This window comes from Nanorana parkeri, unplaced genomic scaffold (genome assembly GCF_000935625.1).
Source record: "Nanorana parkeri isolate BGI_ZX_2015 unplaced genomic scaffold, ASM93562v1 scaffold344, whole genome shotgun sequence".
Classification (NCBI taxonomy): domain Eukaryota; kingdom Metazoa; phylum Chordata; class Amphibia; order Anura; family Dicroglossidae; genus Nanorana; species Nanorana parkeri.
In genome coordinates this window covers 899,560-909,218 of record NW_017306612.1, presented here as the reverse complement: position 1 = coordinate 909,218, position 9,659 = coordinate 899,560, and the positions used below count along the sequence as shown (strand labels likewise).

General features: G+C 48.1%; 1 protein-coding gene across 2 annotated transcripts in view; it reads left to right on the top strand.

Moving 5' to 3' along the window:
• Positions 1 to 606: 606 nt before the first annotated feature.
• Positions 607 to 9,659, top strand: part of CUNH14orf159 (chromosome unknown C14orf159 homolog) — a 21,984-nt gene continuing 12,931 nt past the window's right edge. The window contains exons 1-3 of one of the 2 annotated variants that reach the window (XM_018558527.1): positions 607 to 692; positions 5,818 to 5,932; positions 8,772 to 8,925. In XM_018558527.1, coding sequence (XP_018414029.1) covers positions 5,830 to 5,932; positions 8,772 to 8,925 — 257 coding nt within the window. In that variant the 5' untranslated portion in view covers positions 607 to 692; positions 5,818 to 5,829. Of the gene's footprint in view, positions 693 to 4,070; positions 4,104 to 5,817; positions 5,933 to 8,771; positions 8,926 to 9,659 lie in introns of those variants that run through there. The other variant, XM_018558526.1, reaches the window with a different exon arrangement.

Below are 9,659 nucleotides of genomic sequence, written 5' to 3'. Positions count from 1 at the left end.
TCATAGTTCTAGCCGACCTGTGACAATGAGACTGTCACAGGTCGGCTCAGTAGATGGGGAGGTGAGCGAACACATACCGGCGCTCGCTCACCTCTCGATCCTGTCACGGCTCTCTGCCGTGACAGGTGAGGGGCTGGATTCCCCCCTCCCTGCTCCGATCCGCCAGCGCTGACTGACGGAACGGACGGGGGAGGGGGCGGGTACAGCTGGCTCTGATAGGCAGAGCCAGCTGTCAGTCACGCAGCCGGGCATATCCAGACATAATTGTCGGGATCCGCTTCAGCTGCGGCGTCTCAGTATACCGCGAGCAGTAGCGCCTGGTATACTGAGCTTAGGGTGACGGCAGGACGCTAGTTTGTGTCCTCCCGTTACCCTAATGAGAACTATGGGGAAAAGCCCTGACCCCATAGTTCTCCTTTAAGTCCGAGCACTGTACTGCGCATGGTCGAACTATCCATCAGGCTATGTAAATACGCTGCATTGCGCAAGTTTCGGTTACCGCGTAATTTATACATTTTACTTTTCGATCCTCCCTCGTAGAACGAGGGAGAAAATAACGACGCAGTTGCATTATTCGTCCACAAGATGTCGCTGTGGTAGGCAGAACTTTTCTTCCTTGGGAACCTTTGTTCTGTCGTCTCGTTTATCGCACGGCGACTGTTTTGAAACTGAAATTTCAATCACGCTGGAAGGTGAGCAGCTGTTCTACTTTGTGTCCGGGTGCGTCTATTGCAGGGACACTTCCAAAAAAATTCCAGGGACAACTTTTTATTTATTTATTTTTCTGCCGTGCGTCCAGCAAGCTTTTGCATGCAGGGAAGGAATATAGTTTAAAGCCCATCTTTGGGGAAAACACAAAACTCCCCTTGCAGCAGGTTACCCCCGCACTGCAAGGGTTAATTTATTGTCTACGGCAGGGGTGGGCAACCTTGGCACTTCAGCTGTGGTGAAACTACAAATCCTATCATCCTTCTGCCTCTGGGAGTCATGTCTGTGGCTGTCAGAGTCTTGCAATGCCTCATGGGACTTGTAGTTCCACAGCAGCTGGAGTGCCGAGGTTGCCTATCCCTGGTGTAGGCAGGGCCGGATTTACCATTAGGCAGAGTAGGTACGTTCCAACAGGTGCCCCCCATAGGGGTGATTCAGGTACCTAATCTGCCTAATTCCCCATGTCGTGTCAAGAGACAACACAGGCATTATCAAGGAGGGCGCATTCCGCACAAAATGCACCCTCCTGCCCCAAGACCAGCGGGGTCTACAGGAACCTCCCGCTTCCGCAAACACGGGAAGGACCATGGCGCTGCATAAGGCTGCCCTGTAAAATGTCTGTCCCATGCGGACAGGAGTATAATATACAGCATAGCATATACAGTGCAGGGGTCAGGGGTATAATATACAGCATAGCATATACAGTGCAGGGGTCAGCAGTGTAATATACAGCATGACATATACAGTGCAGGGGTCAGGGGTATAATATACAGCATAGCATATACAGTGCAGGGGTCAGGAGTATAATATATAGCATAGCATATACAGTGCAGAGGTCTGCAGTGTCATATACAGCATAGCATATACAGTGCAGGGGCCAGCAGTATAATATACAGCATAGCATATACAGTGCAGGGGTCAGCAGTGTAATATACAGCATAGCATATACAGTGCAGGGGTCAGGGGTATAATATACAGCATTGCATATACAGTGCAGGGGTCAGGAGTATAATATATAGCATATCGTATACAGTGCAGGGGTCAGCGGTGTAATGTACAATATAGGATATACAGTGCAGGGGTCAGGAGTACAATATACAAAATAGCATATACCGTGCACGGGTCAGGGGTATGATATACAGCATAGCATATACAGTGCAGGGGTCAGGAGTAAAATATACAGCATAGCATATACAGTGCAGGGGCCAGGAGTATAATATACAACATAGCATATACAGTGCAGCTGCCAGAAGTATAATATACAACATAGCATATACAGTGCAGGGGTCAGGAGTATAATATACAACATAGCATATACAGTGCACGGGCCAGGAGTATAATATACAACATTGCATATACAGTGCAGGGGTCAGGGGTATGATATACAGCATAGCATATACAGTGCAGGGGCCAGCAGTGTAATATACAACATAGCATATACAGTGCAGGGGTCAGGGGTATAATATACAGCATAGCATATACAGTGCAGGGGTCAGGAGTAAAATATACAGCATAGCATATACAGTGCAGGGGTCAGGAGTAAAATATACATCATATTGTTTTGGACCTGCTCACAAATTTAGATCGGATCAAAAGGTTCCGTACTTATATCTGCCGCCTGGCCTGATTCAATAGAGTATACTCCCACAGAGAGAAAATGAAAATCACACTACCTGCACTGTGTGTAAAATCACTTCTTTATTATTGTTTCGCATTGTTGTGTTTTATATAGACAACTGATAGTGTACATGTAAACATAGCGTTTGCGATAGCTTTCTAGGTTATAATTGGACTGATTCATTAAAGCGTAACCTCCTTCCAGGGTTCTGACGTCTCGTCTTGGGTGTTGAGTCTCCTGGAGGCGCCATCTTGGTTTCTATTTCTACTGCGTACTTCTCATGGGGGGGAGGGGTGCTAAGTTGAGCAACTAACTAGGCAGCCATTTTGATTAAGAATTAATATGAACAGGAGCAATAACATATATATATTATAATATATATTGAAATAGGCATTTTTATCATAGTCACTTAACCACATCCATTACAATATCATATACAGTGCAAATGGTTAGGAGTATAATATACAGCATAGCATATACAGTGCAGGGGTTAGGAGTATAATATACAGCATAGCATATACAGTGCAGGGGTCAGGAGTATAAGGTACAGCATAGCATATACAGTGCAGAGAAGAGGGGTTTTAATGTACACCATAACGCATACTGTGAAGGGGTTAGGAGTATAATATACAGCATAGCATATACAGTGCAGGGGTCAGGAGTATAAGGTACAGCATAGCATATACAGTGCAGAGGAGAGGGGTTTTAATGTACACCATAACGCATACTGTGAAGGGGTTAGGAGTATAATATACAACATGTTAAATGCAGTGCAGGGGACACAGTAAAATGTACAGCATACCATATACAGTTCAGGGGGTCAGAGGTATGTTGTACAACACTGAATGCAGTGCAGGGCTCAGGATTAATGCAAACACATAAAGCAGGCTGGGGAGAACCTACATTCTAAGGATAGCAGATAAGGTAAAGACCTGTATACAGAATCCACTGGTCAGTAATATTGCAACCCTTACTGCCGGTCAGTGGGGAAAGCAATGTCCCAAGTTGGTGTAAGGAAGTGAAATAATAGCCCCCCCTCCACCTTCATCCTAAAATGTCTAGCCCCTTTCTGCCTCCCCTAGCAGAGGCCCCCCCAGGTGGGTACCGAGTGTGAATAATGTGGATGAGCGGCATCTCTCTCCAGCTCTTTCACTGCTTCCTCTTCTCAGCACTGCTCCAGCGCCAGACCAGGGCCCAACTTTACCGCCTAAGGAGGCAGTGCCCTAACCCCACCCCCCACCCAGCACACACACAATGAATTGCCTTGGTGAGGGGGAAGGATCTGCATATGAAGTGCGTTGCTACAGAATTTTTATATCAACTTAGCAAACGCTGGATTTGCATATGAAGTTGCAGAGATGCGCACGCCGCAGTCCTGTCTGGCCGGAGGTCTGATTTTTCTCTGCTGCAATTAGCAAACACCAACAGATCTTGTCCCGGGACAGCGAATGAAGGGAGAAGCAGAAGACGGATGAGCTCATCTCTCTGTCACTCTGCTCTTTTCTCCACTCCGCACATGGGCACTGCAGCATAGCGGCATTCCCGTTTCCAGACGTTCCCTTATAGAAAAGATATATCTTCATTTATTGAGTTCGGGTCACTTTAAGTCAGACATCCATAAACCGGGAACGTCACAGAGTGACAACTGTTTAACTTGCTGGTTAACAATTGTTATTTATAAATGGGTTCACTGCGCTGCAGCTTTATGTAATGTTATTCTGTGATGGCGACCGATTCTGAAGCTGCCACGGACTCCTCTGTAGGGTCAGTACCTGAGGTAGGTGGTCTAGAGACATTTCAGCCCTCTGTAGTTACACTGTATAGATCTTGCTTCCAACAGTGATAAACTGGCACAAGGAGAGAGAGCAGCAGTGATTGGTCTTTATTACAAGAAGGGGGTGGAGACAAGACCAGTCATCCTGCACAAGGAGAGAGAGCAGCAGTGGGCGGTCTTTCTTATAGGAGGGGGCGGAGACCAGACCAGTCACCCTGCACAAGGAGAAAGAGCAGCAGTGACCGGTCTTTATTACAGGAGGGGCAGAGACAAGACCAGTCACCCTTCACAAGGAGAGAGAGCAGCAGTGGGCGGTCTTTCTTATAGGAGGGGGCGGAGACAAGACTAGTCACCCTGCATAAGGAGAGAGCAGCAGTGAGCGGTCTTTATTACAGGAGGGGGCGGAGACCAGACCAGTCACCCTGCACAAGGTGTAATACTCGCCTTGGGAGAGGGTTTAAACCCCGGCGTGGATCACAGCTGCGGACGGAAGGTTTCCTAGGAACGGGTATCAGATTAGCAGCTACTCCCAGAAGTGCCCAGTTTCGTAGAGTTAGGCGATTGGGAGGCTACGATACATCATGCCCCGTTTGTGCAGTGGGATATGGTGTAGTGTTCACCAACAGTGAATAGTGGGATCTGGTTAAATGGATAGCAATGCAATTGTTAATGGAGATTTGTACAAACAGGTAATAGTAATCACTGGTTCATTGGATTGTAATGCAATGGTTAAGGGAGATCTGTACAAACAGGCAATAGTATTCACTAGTTCAATGGATAGCAATGTATTGATTTCACAGAGGTTTGTACGTAACAGGTAATAGTAATCCCTGGTTAAACGGATAGCAATGCAATGGTTACTGTAGATCTGCACACAAGCAATCAATAGTCAGCATGGGTTCACATAGGGCAGGAGCATTGGCTCTGCCCACTACTCTGAAATAGCCAAGTCTACTTGCGGTTTTGGTCGCTGGAACAAGGGTGCTTGGAAGCACTGGGTCTCACAGCGTTGAGGCGAGTGGAGCGCTGAGTTGATCAGCGTCCTTCCACAACTAACAGAAAGACGCTGATCAACTACCGGACCACGGCTTTATGCCGAGTGCTGCGTCTTGAAGGGGCGGAGCTTCTCCCTGCGCCTGCGCCCGACGTAGACGGCTCTGAAGGGAGAGATGACAGAGGCCCGTGCTGCGCCTGCGCGAGGCGACTATGGAGAGCCGCACCAGAGCTCACCTGTTTCCGATGGCGAGCGGAGGCGGCCGAACCGCGATGCGCCTGCGCCAGTAAGCGACGGCCACCCCTACCTAGTCCCCGCAGTGTCCGTCTATTACACAAGGAGAGAGAGCAGCAGTGAGCTGTCTTTATTACAGGAGGGGGCAGAGACTAGACCAGTCACCCTGCACAAGGAGAGAGAGCAGCAGTGAGCGGTTTTTAACACAGGAAGCTCCTGCACAGAGGCAAATTTCACAGCTTTTCAGCCTTTTTTACTTTTATTGTTACCTAGGGATCCTGCCAATAGCACACTTCCTTTCTCAGGGTGACAACGCTCATGCACTGTATTCTATCTATGGAGGAGCATCATTGTCACCCTAGGACAGGAAGTTTATAAGGAATACTGAACATGTCTCCCTCTTCTCATTGCTATACCATAAAAGGGAGGTGTTCTGTAGTCATCAGGCTACACTTGACATAACTACTTTTTTATGTTTTGTTTTTACAGGAGGCCTCAGATATGGTTTGTCTGCATGCCTTACGGACTCTCCTCCCTGCTACGGCCCGAGGTTTGATCCGACACAACAAAATCAGCCTCCGCAACACCTCGGGCATGTCTGCTGGTAAGAAGTGGCACTTTGTATTGAGTCAAACACACAGATGTTCTGACTGCTTACATGACAAGACAAGAATGTAAATGAGAGCTCCAAGTGGCTGATCAAAGTCCAGTAAGTGTTTATTGCACTTGATGGAATTAAAATCCAATGCGTTTCGGGGGTCAGAACTCCCCCTTCATCAGGGTTCAGAGTCTGGCTGTAAATAAGAAGAAGAATACTGGACAATAAATGGGATATTGAAAATAGTGATATTGGTCGCCAATCACCTGTGTCACTGCTTTCAGCATCCATTTATTTTGCTGTTTATTTTCCAGTAGAGATGAGCTCAGGTTTGGACTGAACCTGGTCCTAACCTGAGCTCCTCCAATCACGGAAGCGCTATGGGCACTTTCACCCAATCAGATGTGTGCTAGGACATTCCCCATCCCACAGCTGCATGTAAACAAAGAGGCGGGGTGCTTGAGCTGATGTCATTGACCTTATATGGCCACATACTGTATCTATATTCAGTGAATGTCATTTACCAAATATAGTCATGTGGCCATAAAAGGTCAATGACATCACTGCATCCCGCCCCTTTGTTTACGTCAAGTTATGGAGCTGATTGGGGGGCACAAAAGGAGTTTCTTTCTGGCTTCGGAGGAGCTCAGGTTTGGACTGGGTTCGGTCAGAACCTGAACTCATCCATATTGTCCCCTACTCCTCTTATGTACAGGCAAAATTCAAGCCCTGAGATGAGGTGATCTCTGATCCCCAAAACGCGTTGTATTCTTCTCCTGACCTGTTATTACATGCAATAAAGACCTACTGGACTTTGATCAGAGCCCTGTGGGAGGGGGGGCAGTGCAAGGGTAGCTTTTTTGTGCCATTGTGCCTCCCCTGTGGCTTGTAGACACATGGCGCCATCATGGCTTCGCTAGAGCAGATCACAAGTGTGAGACGGGGAGGAACTTTGACTTGCTGTCATTTGGTAAATAATTACAAGACACACAGACTGAGTCCAATGTACGAGTGATCGGTGGAACGTTTACCACCCAACACAGCTGCGTCATCTCCTGCAGACCAAGCATGGAATGATCATGTAGGAAGCGTTTTGGTGTGAGGATGTTGATTGATGGAAGCTTATACAATGCCGGCCCAAAAAAAAGTCGCACTCTCTAATATTTAGTGTTATGACCTGGGGTGGCTTCAGCTGTTCAGGTCTATGCTCTGCAACATTATGTACCCAAAAAATGAGGTCAGCTGCCCAGAGCCGTAGCTAGCTCCTTTTGCACCTGAGGCAAGAACAGAAAATTGTGCCCCCTCCAGAAAATTGTGCCCCCCCCCCTGTTGGGGGGGCTTTAGGGGAGATATTAGGGGTCTAAACATGCCCTTTACATTTCCCTTTTGAAATAGAAAAAGAGATTGAGGACACAGAGTCCTCTGCCCATACAGGTGGGGGAGATAAACGGGGATCCGAGGAGAAGCTGGAGCCTGTGCCGCTCCTCTTCTCCCTGCTGAGCCGCAGCTGTGTTGGCTGCCTGGCGCCCCTGTTGCCAATGGCATCCTGTGCTCACCTTGGCAAAAGGGGCAAGGGGGCGCAGCCAGACCGCCCTGGCTACACCCCCTCTCTGCTGCGCCTGAGGCGAGTGCCTCACTCGCCCCATGGTAGCTACAGCCCTGCAGCTGCCTACCTGAATATACTGAATGACCAGGTTTTTCCATCAAGGGTTTTTATCCTTCCCTGATGGCACATTGGGCATATCCCAAGAGGACAATGCCAGGATTCATCGGGCTCAGATTGTGAATGAGTGTTTCAGGGAGCATGAGACATCATTGTCACACATTATTATTATTATTACATAGTATTTATATAGCGCCAACAGTTTGCGCAGCGCTTTACAATGTAAGGAAGACATTACAATACAATTCAAGACAAGATGGTAAGGAGGGCCCTGCCCCTGAGGGCTTACAGTCTAAAAGAGGGAGGGGGAGGTGATACATGAGGAGGTAGCTGTGAGGGGATGAACTATTTGAGAATGTGATGGATTGGCCACCACAGAGTCCAGACCTTAACCCCATTGAGAATCTTTGGGATGTTCTGGGGAAGACTTTACTCAGTGCTCCGACTTTCCCATCATCACTACAAGGTCTTGGTGGGAAATGAATGCAATAAATGTTGTGACATTGTATATGTTTCTGGAAACAATCCCACGGCAAATGCGTGCCGTAATCAAAGCTAAAGGCCGTCCAATGAAATATTAGAGTGTGTGACTTTATTTTTGGCCAGGCGGTGTACATTTCAGTGATCAGGTTGATGCAAACAGAGCGATCAGTCTATGCCAAGCCCCCTTCTCATAACTAGAGATCATAGATGCCTAGACCCAATTTTGCAGCGTCTGCATGCGTTGCGTAATTTGATAATTGCTCATTGACTATTTGTCCTACCTGAATACTTTTTAGTTATTTTGCACAGTGACAGCGTTGCTGCAAATGGGCCCCTCCCCTGATCCCCTTATACTCAGCCAACCTGTGCTCTCAAACCTCACGTTTTTGGTCATGTTACAGAGCTCGGCCTTAGCCTCAGTGCTCATACCCCATGCACTGCTACAGTGGAGGAGGTCACATGTTCCCCCATACTCAGAAACGCTGGGTTGTGTCACCGGTTGCACGGAGGAAGGAGCAGCGAGGGGGTGCAGGCAAGGTGAGTTTGGATTGAATGTTATGACTTGACATGCGAAAAGACTGTATATTACCTTTGAAGGAAGCCATTGCTGATTGGACCATTGTAGACTTCTGATTTGTGCAGATATTTAGTCTTGTATCCCACAGAATTGAAGACCGAAGTTTTTGTTTTGTGTTGCAGGCTATAACCAAGCCAATGTGGTCATCCTGCACCGATCACTGGCTGATGACTTTGAGAAGTTCTGCCGAGCTAACAGCGGCCCCCTTCCCCTGTTATATCGCAGTGCTCCAGGTGAATGGAAGTGTCCACCTCTGAGTGCCGAGTCCGATATACGGTAAGTGTAAAAGGACATTTATCTCCTATCCTTTTTTAAACCCTTCCCATGCATATTAATGTTCCTCAGCATCATGTGCCATGCTGGAGATATGTTCATATTTTGTTCTGTCTCCACTCTCCTGCCTATTGTTCTCCTTGCTGGAGAGGAAGGGCCTGCAGTGAAAGGATCTCCCTGCTCCTGCTTCATTCATTCTGTAGCTCTGTGCTTCCTTCACCTCTCCTTCAGCTTCTTGAATATTGCCCCACTAGTTATCAGGAGATCAGCTGTGATATGAGGAAGCAAAGCCCTTCCTCTACCAAGATGGCTGCCTCCATATAGCTACATGGTGCAGAACAAGGCACGGTAATCCAGTAATGGGGAATAGATCAGCTGCAGGGAGCCTGCAGGCAATACCGGTGACTAGTCCTTTGCCCTCTGCTTGCCTTTTTGGATACAACTCCCAAAGTTTAGATAAGAGCTCACCTTCCTGGTGGCCCTTGCCATGTATTGCTCTATAAAATGAAGCAGGTTGTAACCCAGTGGCGTCACAAGAGGGGTGCGGGGGGTGAGGCCCGCACCCGGGTGACACCATTGGAGGGGTGACACCAAAATGACTCACAGTCATTTTTGTGTCACCCCCTCTGAAAAGTCGGGCGCTCGGTCATGGGCCGAACGCCCGACAGTATCAGGAGAGAGGAGGGGACCCGGCGGCATACCTTATCCCGCCGGGTGACTGTCCTCTCCTCTCTCTG